The sequence below is a fragment of the Balaenoptera ricei genome, chromosome 2, assembly GCF_028023285.1.
Source record: "Balaenoptera ricei isolate mBalRic1 chromosome 2, mBalRic1.hap2, whole genome shotgun sequence".
Classification (NCBI taxonomy): Eukaryota; Metazoa; Chordata; class Mammalia; order Artiodactyla; family Balaenopteridae; genus Balaenoptera; species Balaenoptera ricei.
This window is the reverse complement of record NC_082640.1, coordinates 64,660,925-64,674,594: the sequence shown is the minus strand read 5'-3', so window position 1 is coordinate 64,674,594 and position 13,670 is coordinate 64,660,925. Positions and strand designations below refer to the sequence as shown.

General features: G+C 37.6%; 1 protein-coding gene across 28 annotated transcripts in view; it reads left to right on the top strand.

Annotated features, from left to right (window-relative positions):
• SENP8 (SUMO peptidase family member, NEDD8 specific) overlaps window positions 1-13,670 on the top strand; it is a 54,989-nt gene that overhangs the window by 10,379 nt on the left and 30,940 nt on the right. For all 28 annotated transcript variants that reach the window (XM_059912847.1, XM_059912842.1, XM_059912845.1 and 25 more), the window contains exon 2: window positions 6,406-7,205. In XM_059912847.1, coding sequence (XP_059768830.1) covers window positions 6,442-7,080 — 639 coding nt within the window. In that variant the 5' untranslated portion in view covers window positions 6,406-6,441 and the 3' untranslated portion in view covers window positions 7,081-7,205. The remainder of the gene's footprint in view (window positions 1-6,405; window positions 7,206-13,670) is intronic.

The following is a 13,670-nucleotide window of genomic DNA, read 5'->3' as shown; positions in this document are numbered from 1 at the left end:
TAATTTTTATTTTTATTTAATTGCCCTGTTTTTATAACAAACAGAAATATTCAAGTAGTATGCATTTTAAGGATTTTAAGATTAATATGAAAAATAGTCTCTTCCTTTTGTTAAAATTAAATATTTGGGAAGTGTTCTATACTATGAATTCAGTATTCACTTCATTTAGCTACAGAAGTTGGAAGATATAATAAACTAAACCCTGTAACCACAAGGTTTGTGTATGCTGACAGCACATTAACAGCATGCTTCACTCAGGTTGAGAGACTGCTTTTCTCTGGAGTTAGCATTCACTGTGCTTATGCCAAAGGTGAAGTACAAGAGTGCAGAGTCATGCCCTGGCTAGATCTATCCTTGGTGACTTTGTGGCTTTATATAAAGAGACAAACAGATGCTTTATTTTCAAGAAATCTTTAAGATCCATTATTACCACCCCAAATATATAGAGAACAGGGAAGGAAATAATTTTTTTTTTGAGAGCTTGCTAGATACCAGACAATGTGCTGAGTCTTTTCACTTGTGTTTTGAATTCACAGAGCAACTCTTGAGAGACAGGTTTTATTATTACCTCCTTTTACAGATGAAGAAAATGAGGCCAGGAAAGAGGATGAATAACTTGTCCAGAGTCACACAGATAGCAAGTGGCAAAGTCAGATCCTGAACTCAAAGCCTCCTGGCTGCAAAATATAAAACTATACTATATATTTTTTTAACATCTTTATTGGAGTATAACTGCTTTACAGTGTTGTGTTAGTTTCTGCTGTATAACAAAGTGCATCAGCTATATGCATACGTATATCCCCATATCCCCTCCCTCTTGTGTCTCCCTCACACCCTCCTTATCCCACCCCTCTAGGTGGTTGCAGAGCACCGAGCTGATCTCCCTGTGCCATGCAGCTGCTTCCCACTAGCTGTTGGTTTTATATTTGGTAGTGTATATATGTCAGTGCTACTCTCTCACTTCGTCCCAGCTTACCCTTCCCCCTCCCCGTGTCCTCAAGTCCATAATCTACGTCTGTGTCTTTATTCCTGTCCTGCCCCTAGGTTCATCAGAACCATTTTTTTTTTTTTAGATTCCATATATATGTGTTAGCATACAGTATTTGTTTTTCTCTTTCTGACTTACTTCACTCTGTATGACAGACTCTAGGTCCATCCACCTCATTGCAAATAACTCAATTTCGTTTCTTTTTATGGCTAATATTCCATTGTATATATGTGCCACATCTTTATCCATTCATCTGTTGATGGACACTTAGGTTGCTTCCATGTCCTGGCTATTGTAAATAGGGCTGCAATGAACACTGTGGTACATGACTCTTTTTGAATTATGGTTTTCTTAGGGTATATGCCCAGTAGTGGGATTGCTGGGTCGAATGGTAGTTCTATTTTTAGTTTTTTAAGGAACCTCCATACTGTTCTCCATAGTGGCTGTATCAATTTACATTCCCACCAACAGTGCAAGAGGGTTCCCTTTTCTCCACACCCTCTCCAGCATTTATTGTTTGTAGATATTTTGATGATGGCCATTCTGACTGGTGTGAGGTGATACCTCATTGTAGTTTTGATTTGCATTTCTCTAATGATTAGTGATGTTGAGCATCTTTTCATTTGTTTGTTGGCAATCTGTATGTCTTCTTTGAAGAAATGTCTATTTAGGTCTTCTGTCTCTTTTTGGATTGGGTTGTTTGTTTTTTGATATTGAGTTGCATGGGCTGCTTGTATATTTTGGAGATTAATCCTTTGTCAGTTGCTTCATTTGCAAATATTTTCTCCCATTCTGAGGGTTGTCTTTTTGTTTTGTTTATGGTTTCCTTTGCTGTGCAAAAGCTTTTAAGTTTCATTAGGCCCCATTTGTTTATTTTTGTTTTTATTTCCATTTCTCTAGGAGGTGGGTCAAAAAGGATCTTGCTGTGATTTATGTCATAGAGTGTTCTGCCTATGTTTTCCTCTGAGAGTTTTATAGTGTCTGGCCTTACATTTAGGTCTTTAATCAATCCATTTTGAGTTTATTTTTGTGTATGGTGTTAGGGAGTGTTCTAATTTCATTCAAACAGTTGGGGAGATGTACTATGTTCTTGGATTGGAAGAATCAACATTGTGAAAATGACTATACTATATTTTGTCGGATTTTACAAATAGAACTATGAGGAGGTCATTGTCTCCCCAATATTCCTTACCATCCACCAAGACCAGATACATAGGTCTCTTAATTCTGAAGGAATTTACTACTAATCAACAGAGGAAAACAGACAAAACACAAAACCAAAGCAAAAATGGGGATGTTACAGACAATACAAAAATCTTAAAATGCCTTATTTCCCTTTTTTTCCCTAATCTGTATTTTCTGACTCCCTTTTTAAAAAGGTTCATTCATCTGACAAACATTTATTGTACCTCAGATATGCTAAGCACAGTGCTCACTATATAGAAAGGATATAACCCTAGGATGGTTCCAAATGGCTCCTGGTTCTTGTGCTAGGTCCCCTTCCATCTCCTTTTCCCTTACTCCATTAATGATGGGATCATTGTTCTTCCAGTCACTCCAACGAAAACTTCCAGACCGTTTCTTAATTCTTATCTCTTATTTGCCCTCCTCTGATCCCTTATTGATACTCTGTCTATAATATCTTTTCCTCCTTGCCTCTCTCCTACTACCATTTTGCCTGGTTTAGGTCATGTCCTCCTACCTTTACTTTCAATGAAAATCTAGTTGATCTCTACCTCCAATTTCTCTCCCTACCAATTAATCCTGTATACTATGCCTGAATCATTAATCTTCCTAAAGCACTGACAAAGCCATTAATGGCTCCACATTTTCTCCAGTATAAGTTCTACACTTTACACCTAGAAATCAGTCTGTCAACACTTAGCTTCTGATAATCCTCCAACCTTCACCTACATCCCTACTCCCACTTCGTTCCAGACAAACTGGACTACACACTTAAAGGCACTTTCCTTGCCTCTCTGCCTTCTTAATGCCCTTCAACATGCATGCAACTCTACCTGCCTTTCAAGAGCCCACTTTTATGCCACTTTCTCCTTGAAGTCTTTCCTGATCTGAGCTCTCCATCCATTTCCCTCTTTTGAATTCCCATTCATATTATTTGTGGCTTATGGGTTTCTTCTTTGAGTGTAAGCTACCTTACACATCTTTGTATCTCCCATGACACCTAATATTAGGTACTCAATAGGTGTTCATTGACTAAAAGACATGTATATATTCATTATGTATTCATTATAACATAATAGGCTTAAGCTCAGTGAGGGTAGGAACTATGACTATCTTATCCCCATTCTGATTTTCTAGCCCCTAGCACATAGGAAACACTCAATAAACATTTGTTCAGTGTGATACATTACAGTTACCAGTTGTCAGGATATAAATTTCCTGATGACCCAGTAGATATCTGGAAATACTACTTTGTTATATTTTTTTAAAGTATTAGTTACTTACGTTTCTTCATTTAATATTGACAAATACCCGTTGGTAAAGGTCATGTATTAATATTCTCACTTTACAGAAAAGGAAACTGTGTCTTAAAGAAATCAAGTAGTTTGTTTATGATCATATAGCCAATGAGTTAACAGAATGGAGTCTAAAATTCAAGTCTTCCGATATGAAGTTTAGCATCCATTTTCTTGGCCAAGGTGGTTTGCCCAAAGGCCAGTCTGGTTCCATCTGCTTTAGAATTGTTGAGGTTAAACTATTGCAATCATGCTGTATGGAATAGAATTAAGTCCTGATTGACCCAATGTCTGTACGTTGGATGTTTTCAAAATCAAACAAACAAAACACAAAAACTGTTTTCTGAAGAAAATCTTGGCCCTGCCTGTGGACACTCCCTCCAAGGTGAGATGCCTGTCTGTTCAGGCACTCTTCTTCTTGTGGGCTTCTACCCCTAGTTGGGTTTGCTGTTAAGGTGTAGGTCTGATTTCAGCTGGCAGCATAGAGAGCAGGTCTCCAGGTATTTGCCAGGCAGTACAGTCTGGCCCTTACCACTCCTCATAGTCATTGAAGGCATGAGGGGGAGAGTCAGGGAGCCTTGCTCGATGCACATGCAGTCATTCCCTTTTCATGCTCATATATTCTTAAATCCAGTCACATCAGCAGCCAGCTGAGCACCTAGCCTCCCACAGCTGCTTTTCCTAGATTGCTGTTTGCTCATTTGCCATCAGGCTGGATATTAAGGATCGTTGTAAGAAACAGTCCTCTGAAATTGTTTCATCTTTTATAAGGATATTATGGGACATTCATTATAATACACCATGTCTTTTATGAAAATTTCTTGAGAGAAATCTGTCTGACCTTAATACAAAGAATGCTTTTACCTCTCCAGAGCAATTGCTTTGTTTTTACCCTATGGACATTGTGAATGTTTAACTTAACACTCTCTGGTTAGCTGCCAAAAAGCAAGAGCCAAATTTGTGGCGCACCCATAACAAATGTACTCTATGCCTCGTTAACTTCGTTCCTGGCTCCAGTTTATGTCTGTGCTCAAGTTATTCTTTCCTCTTAAGAAAATCTTAATTCATGCCATCTTATTTTATACAGATAGATATACACACTCATCAACAGCCTTGTATTACTTCTTATAGTTCATATTATGATGTACTGTATGCACAAAAAAACCGTCTTTGGTGCTTCCTAGCTACCTCATTACTTGAGGTTTTTTTTCTTCAGGGGTATATTTATTTTTCTGTATGGGTTTTTGTAGGGTTTTGATTACATGAAAATGGTTGTGTCACAAAATTTTATTGTTTTAATAGTGTAACCAAGTGGTAAAATAACTAGTCTAATGGCCAGAATTGATTAAATTAATGTCACTATTCTAGCCCAGTCTTTCATAGCAGTGTTATTTTCTTACAATATGCTTTGCTTTGTACTCTCAATCTGCATGTGACAGTTTATTGCTTTATGATTTTTAGAAATATTGTTATGCTGCCAAGTGAGTGCATAGCAGTGACCTCTGTTAGGTTCAAATATTATATTACCACACTTATCACATTTCTTGTCTCTGTTAGCACCTTACCTCAGGTGATCATGAGCATATTAATCGTACTATATGACTTGTCTTGCTCCCACTCTAAGTTAGTCATGCCTTTGTTTGAACAAGGTAATATGAATGGATATTTGTTTCCAAACCTCATTTCCTTTGATTAGTTTGGAGTTCTATCCAGATTGTCCAATCATCTTACTAATATCATCCAATTAATAACATAAGTACTATTTGTACAACATTTTATACTCTTTTAATACCTTCGAGTAAAATCATTTGGCCTTTTCTACAACTCTCTGGGGCCATTTTACAGATGACCAAAAACAAGGACAAAATCAAAATCAATTAAATGACTTAATTAGGATGATACTAGCAAATCAGTGGTAGAACTAGGGCTAGACCCAGGTCTCATGATTCCTGTGCCACACTACCTTTCAGTGCCAGAAGAATTTCTGTAGTCTCTGTCATACCCCTTGAGGTTAAAGATGGGAAAGACTGTCACTCATGTTCATAACTGGGCAGAATCAGGAATGAATTTCATTTGTATTACCCTCATGATTTTCTGTTCTTGAAATTACAGTTCCTTTTAACTACTCTAATCACTGTCACTTTCCATTATGGAATGAGGAAGCAATATTTTATCTTATCTCTTGAAAATTAATTTTGAAATGGAAGCTATTTCCCTTAGTAATTAGTAACATTTAAATTGGACTCTGAAAATTCATCTTTTTTTAAAAAATTAATTAATTTATTCTTGGCTGAGTTGGGTCTTCATTGCTGCACGCAGGCTTTCTCTAGTTGCAGTGAGCAGGGGCCACTCTTCGTTGCGGTGCGCGGGCCTCTCATTGCGGCGGCCTCTCGTTGCGGAGCATGGGCTCTATGCGCGCAGGCTTCAGCAGTTGTGACACATGGGCCCAGTTGCTCCGCGGCATGTGGGATCTTCCTGGGCCAGGGCTCAAACCCATGTCCCCTGCATTGGCAGGCAGATTCTTAACCACTGCACCACCAGGGAAGCCCTGAAAATTCATCTTTAATATAAAAACAATTTGCCATTCTTATCATGCATATTCATTAAAGGGCCAAATATATGGTTCATGCTATAGAGTTTGGTAAAACATTAGTTATAATTTTAACCAATCTCTGCATTTAAAGAGGAGATTTTAAATCCATGCTTACTATTTCAGATGCAGAATTTCCAAAGTTTTCATTCTAACTAATTGTTAACATAAAGCACATAAGCTAGAGTTTTTTTGAGTGTTTACTCTTAGCCAGACATTGTTGCTAAACACTTTACAATTATATTTAATCCTTACCCAAAACCTTGTAAGAGTAGCTATTTATGATCCCCGTTTTACAGCCAAGTATCATATTCAACAGTAAATATTGTCTTCTGCCTCTCCTTCAGCTTCTGGAATTTCTGAGCAGCCCTGGTCAGTACAAGATGGACCCAGTAGTCTTGAGTTACATGGACAGTCTACTGCGGCAATCAGATGTCTCACTACTGGATCCTCCAAGCTGGCTCAATGACCATATTATTGGGTTTGCCTTTGAGTACTTTGCCAACAGTCAGTTTCATGACTGCTCTGACCATGTCTGCTTCATCAGCCCTGAAGTCACCCAGTTCATCAAGTGCACTGGCAACCCAGCAGAGATCGCCGTGTTCCTTGAACCCTTGGACCTCCCTCACAAGAGAGTTGTATTTTTAGCCATCAATGATAATTCCAACCAGGCAGCTGGGGGAACCCATTGGAGTTTGTTGGTTTATCTCCAAGATAAAAATAGCTTTTTTCATTATGATTCTCATAGTAGGAGCAACTCAGTCCATGCAAAGCAGGTAGCGGAGAAACTAGAGGCTTTCTTAGGCAGAAAAGGAGACAAATTGGCCTTTGTGGAAGAGAAAGCCCCTGCTCAACAAAACAGCTATGACTGTGGGATGTACGTGATATGTAACACTGAGGCCTTGTGTCGGAACTACTTCAGGCAACAGCCAGAATCGCTATTGCAGCTACTCACTCCTACGTACATCACAAAGAAGAGAGGAGAATGGAAAGATCTCATTGCCACACTTGCTAAAAATTAGCTGTTGAAATATATTTGTGACTTTTGAAGTCTCCTCTTTCTGCCTCTCCCCATGTATTGGATGGCTGCAACCTCAGTGCCTGAGGGAAGATGCCTGGTAGAGGGAAGATGCCTGGTAGAGGAAAGGTTAGAATTCTTACTTTTTCCTGAGAGAATGTTATCCTCTGTATTATCCTAATGGAAAGTTTCACTTTAACCCTAACTTGAGAGCAATATGTTCTGTGAAAATGTCTTGAAAATATGCACCAAAACCTTAAAACCAAGCTATCTTAACACTTAACTAATTCCCTTTTGGTCTCCCTTATCCACACTGGCTTATTCCAAAGGAAAAGCAGTGATCAGTAAACCAAATTAAGACTATGTGAAGTCTAGAATGCAGGAAGAAAATTATAGAAGAACCAAAAACTTACTGCACAGCCCACATACTATTTTTTTTGTCAGAAGTGATTTGACATAACATGACCTATAACTAAATAAACAATTTAAAATCCGTATGCCAACTCACTGTGCTATTCTGTTGATTTTTAGTTAGTGCCTAGTGACATGTAAAAGGATTGTTGTATTTTTTTTGAATTTTATTTTTTTATACAGCAGGTTCTTATTAGTCATCAATTTTATACACATGAGTGTATACATTTCAATCCCAATCGCCCAATTCATCACGCCAGCCCCCCCCACCCCCATGCCGCTTTCCCCCCTTGGTATCCATATGTTTGTTCTCTACATCTGTGTCTCAGTTTCTGACCTGCAAACCAGTTCTGCTGTACCATTTTTCTAGGTTCCACATATATGCGTTAATATACGGTATTTGTTTTGCTCTTTCTGACTTACTTCATTCTCTATGACAGTCTCTAGATCCATCCACATCTCAACAAATGACCCAATTTCGTTCCTTTTTATGGCTGAGTAATATTCCATTGTATATATATATATACCACACCTTCTTTATCCATTCATCTGTCGATGGGCATTTAGGTTGCTTCCATGACCTGGCTATTGTAAATAGTGCTGCAGTGAACATTGGGGTGCATGTGTCTTTTTGAATTATGGTTTTCTCTGGGTATATGCCCAGTAGTGGGATTGCTGGATCATATGGTAATTCTATTTTTAGTTTTTTAAGGAACCTCCATACTGTTCTCCATAGTGGCTATATCAATTTACATTCCCACCCACAGTGCAAGAGGGTTCCCTTTCCTCCACACCCTCTCCAGCATTTGCTGTTTGTAGATTTTCTGATGATGCCCATTCTAACTGGTGTGAGGTGATACCTCATTGTAGTTTTGATTTGCATTTCTCTAATAATTAGTGATGTTGAGCAGCTTTACATGTGCTTCTTGGCCATCTGTATGTCTTCTTTGGAGAAATGTCTATTTAGGTCTTCTGCCCATTTTTGGATTGGGCTGTTTGTTTTTTTAATATTGAGCTGCATGAGCTGTTTATATAGTTTGGAGATTAATCCTTTGTCCATTGATTCATTTGCAAATATTTTCTCCCATTCTGAGGGTTGTCTTTTCGTCTTGTTTATGGTTTCCTTTGCTGTGCAAAAGCTTTGAAGTTTCATTAGGTCCCATTTGTTTATTTTTCTTTTTATTTCCACTACTTTAGGAGGTGGATCAAGAAAGATCTGGCTGTGATTTATGTCAAAGAGTGTTCTTCCTATGTTTTCCTATAAGAGTTTTATAGTGTCCGGTCTTACATTTAGGTCTCTAATCCATTTTGAGTTTATTTTTGTGTATGGTGTTAGAGAGTGCTCTAGTTTCATTCTTTTACATGAAGCTGTCCAGCTTTCCCAGCACCACTGATTGAAGAGACTATCTTTTCTCCATCATATATCCTTGCCTCCTTTGTCATAGATTAGTTGACCATAAGTGCGTGGGTTTATCTCTGGGCTTTCTATCTTGTTCCATTGATCTATATTTCTGTTTTTGTGCCAGTACCATATTGTCTTGATGACTGTAGCTTTGTAGTATAGTCTGAAGTCAGGGAGTCTGATTCCTCCAGCTCCGCTTTTTTCCCTCAAGACTGCTTTGGCTATTCGGGGTCTTTTGTGTCTCCATACAAATTTTAACACTTTTTGTTCTAGTTCTGTAAAAAATGCTATTGGTAATTTGATAGGGATTGCATTGAATCTGTAGATTGCTTTGAGTAGTATAGTCATTTTCACAATGTTAATCCTTCCAATCCAAGAATATGGTATATCTCTCCATCTGTTGGTATCATCTTTAATTTCTTTCATCAGTGTCTTATAGTTTTCTGCATATAAGTCTTTTGTCTCCCTAGGTAGGTTTATTCCTAGGTATTTTATTTTTTTTGTTGCAGTAGTAAATGGGAGTGTTTCCGTAATTTCTCTTTCTGATCTTTCATCATTAGTGTATAGGAATGCAGGAGATTTCTATGCATTAATTCTGTATCCTGCAACTTTACCAAACTCATTGATTAACTCTAGTAGTTTTCTGGTGGCATCTTTAGGATTCTCTATGTATAGTATCATGTCATCTGCAAACAGTGACAGTTTGACTTCTTTTCCAATTTGTATTCCTTTTATTTCTTTTTCTTCTCTGATTGCTGTGGCTAGGACTTCCCAAACTGTGTTGAATAACAGTGGTGAGAGTGGACATCTTTGTCTTGTTCCTGATCTTAGAGGAAATGCTTTCAGTTTTTCACCATTGAGAATGATGTTTGCTGTGGGTTTGTTGTATGTGACCTTTATTATGTTGAGGTAGGTTCCCTCTATGCCCACTTTCTGGAGAGTTTTTATCAGAAATGGGTGTTGAATTTTGTCAAAAGCTTTTTCTATATCTATTGAGATGATCATATGGTTTTTATTCTTCAATTTGTTAATATGGTGTATCACATTGTTTGATTTGCATATATTGAAGAATCCTTGCATCCCTGGGATAAATCCCACTTGATCATGGTGTATGATCCTTTTAATGTGTTGTTGGATTCTGTTTGCGAGTATTTTGTTGAGGCTTTTAGCATCTGTATTCATCAGTGATATTGGTCTGTAATTTTCTTTTTTTGTAGTATCTTTGTCTGGTTTTGGTATCAGGGTGATGGTGGCCTCATAGAATGAGTGTGGGGAGTGTTCCTTCCTCTGCAATTTTTTGGAAGAGTTTGAGAAGGATGGGTGTTAGCTCTTCTCTAAATGTTTGATAGAATTCACCTGTGAAGCCATCTGGTCCTGGACTTTTCTTTGTTGGAAGATTTTTAATCACAGTTTCAATTTCATTAATTGTGATTGGTCTGTTCATATTTTCTGCTTCTTCCTGGTTCAATCTTGGAAGGTTATACCTTTCTAAGAATTTGTCCATTTCTTCCAGGTTGTCCATTTTATTGGCATAGAGTGGCTTGTCTCTTAGGCTGCTTTGTATTTCTGTGGTGTCTGTTGTAACTTCTCCTTTTTCATTTCTAATTTTATTGATTTGAGTCCTTTCCCTCTTTTTCTTGATGAGTCTGGCTAATGGTTTATCAATTTTGTTTATCTTCTCAAAGAACCAGCTTTTAGTTTTATTGATGTTTGCATTGTTTTCTTTGTTTCTATTTCATTTATTTCTGCTCTGATCTGTATGATTTCTTTCCTTCTGCTAACTTTGGGTTTTGTTTGTTCTTCTTTCTCTAGTTCCTTTGGGTGTAAGGTTAGATTCTTTATTTGAGATTGTTCTTGTTTCTTGAGGTAGGCTTGTATAGCTATAAACTTCCCTCTTAGAACTGCTTTTGCTGCATCCCATAGGTTTTGGATCGCCATGTTTTCATTGTCATTTGTCTCTAGGTATTTTCTGATTTCCTCCTTGATTTCTTCCATGATGTCTCAGTTATTTAGTAATGTATTGTTCAGCCTCCATGTGTTTGTGTTTTTTACGTTTTTTTCCCTGTAATTGATTCCTAATCTCATAGCATTGTGGTCAGAAAAGATGCTTGATATGATTTCAGTTTTCTTAAATTTACTGAGGCTTGATTTGTGACCCAAGATGTGATCTATCCTGGAGAATGTTCCATGCGCACTTGAGAAGAAAGTGTAATCTGCTGTTTTTGGATGGAATGTCCTATAAATATCAATTAAATCTATCTGGTTTACTGTGTCATTTAAAGCTTCTGTTTCCTTATTTATTTTCATTTTGGATGATCTGTCCATTGGTATAAGTGAGGTGTTAAAGTCCCCCACTATTATTGTGTTACTGTCGATTTCCTCTTTTATAGCTGTTAGCAGTTGCCTTATGTATTGAGATGCTCCTATGTTGGGTGCATATATATTTATAATTGTTATTTCTTCTTCTTGGATTGATCTCTTGATCATTATGTAGTGTCCTTCCTTGTCTCTTGTAACATTCTTTATTTTAAAGTCTATTTGATATGAGTATTGGTACTCCAGCTTTCTTTTGATTTCCATTTGCATGGAATATCTTTTTCCATCCCCTCACTTTCAGTCTGTATGTGTCCTAGGTCTGAAGTGGGTCTCTTGTAGACAGCATATATATGGGTCTCGTTTTTGTATGCATTCAGCAAGCCTATGTCTTTTGGTTGGAGCATTTAATCCATTCACGTTTAAGGTAATTATCGATATGTATGTCCCTATGACCATTTTCTTAATTGTTTTGGGTTTGTTTTTGTAGGTCCTTTTCTTCTCTTGTGTTTCCCACTTAGAGAAGTCCGTTTAGCATTTGTTGTAGAGCTGGTTTGGTGGTGCTGAATTCTCTTAGCTTTTGCTTGTCTGTAAAGCTTTTGATTTCTCCATCGAATCTGAATGAGATCCTTGGCGGTTAGAGTAATCTTGGTTGTAGGTTCTTCCCTTTCATCACTTTAAGTATATCATGCCACTCCCTTCTGGCTTGTAGAGTTTCTGCTGAGAAATCAGCTGTTAACCTTATGGGAGTTCCCTTGTATGTTATGTGTCATTTTTCCCTTGCTGCTTTCAATAATTTTTCTTTGTCTTTAATTTTTGCCAGTTTGATTACTATGTGTCTCGGCGTGTTTCTCCTTGGGTTTATCCTGTGTGGGACTCTCTGCGCTTCCTAGACTTGGGTGGCTATTTCCTTTCCCATGATAGGGAGGTTTTCGACTATAATCTCTTCAGATATTTTCTCGGGTCCTTTCTCTCTCTCTTCTCCTTCTGGGACCCCTATAATGCAAATGTTGTTGCGTTTAATGTTGTCCCAGAGGTCTCTTAGGCTGTCTTCATTTCTTTTCATTCTTTTTTCTTTATTCTGTTCCGCGGCAGTGAATTCCACCATTCTGTCTTCCTGGTCACTTATCCGTTCTTCTGCCTCAGTTATTCTGCTATTGATTCCTTCTAGTGTAGTTTTCATTTCAGTTATTGTGTTGTTCATCTCTGTTTGTTTGTTCTTTAATTCTTCTAGGTATTTGTTAAACATGTCTTGCATCTTCTCAGTCTTTGCCTCCATTCTTTTTCTGAGGTCCTGGATCATCTTCACTATCATTATTCTGAATTCTTTTTCTGGAAGGTTGCCTATCTCCATTTAGTTTTTTTTCTGGGGTTTTATCTTGTTCCTTCATCTGGTACATAGCCCTCTGCCTTTTCATCTTGTCTCTCTTTCTGTGAATGTCAGCCGACATATTTGAAGAGATCAACTGGCTAGAAGCAGATCAAGACCTAACCTAATTCAACATCTAAATATTAAGAGAATCGGTTACTCAGTTCTGTGAGATCTCTTCCATTCACCATGCAAAGGCTTTCCCAGCTATAACTTTTGCCAATACTTGATAAAGATGATGTTAGCCCATCTTCCCCCATCTGATTCCCGGAGTGCTTTAAGAAAGGGGGAATATTAAATAACTTCATCAAAATAAAAGTCTTGGTGGACCTCTTACTTTGCTCAGTGAGTGGGCTGCCTTGCTACTCTGGATTGATAACAAGCTTTCCTTCACCTTGTCTATTAGCCATGCACACACTCTTTCCTTATATCCAAAGCTCTATAGTTTTAAAACTTATAGCTGATAACTTCCCAAGATTACCTGGTTTTTCAGATAAATATTTCTGCTTTCTGATGGTCATTTTTCCTCCCCTCTTTACCTTAATCTGACAGAATTGTTTTCAGTTAGTCATGGTGATTTGAGGACTATTATTGTATCTGAAACTTACAGACTGAAAGTTGGTTTATTTCTGAGATATAAAGGAGAAAAAGTGACCTTTCTCAACCCTTTCACTTAATTCAAAATGCAGACAATGTAATTTTTAAAATGTGGAACTAAGAGTAAAAAAGAAAAGCTATCCCTCCTAAATCATGGATATGTTTTTTCAGAGTTATTTCAGATAATGAATAATTTAAATGATATGTTAGATGCACATATTCTATTTCTAATGAGAATTAGATTGCAATGTGTATGGGACTTGAAAGCCAAAGATTAACTTCAGCCATGAAACTTATTTCAGCTACCTCCCCAGGCTAACCCTGCCCCCAGCCTGCATGGCCCAAAATAACCTCACCACTCAGTGACCACAGAGGCAGTAACCCAGTTCCTTTTAGTCGGGAAGGGAAAACCCAGTAAGTGTAAATAAGTACAGGTCACATAGCAGGCCTCAGTGAACACAAGTTGAAACTAAAAGTCAAAGAGAAAGCTACCAAAAAAGTT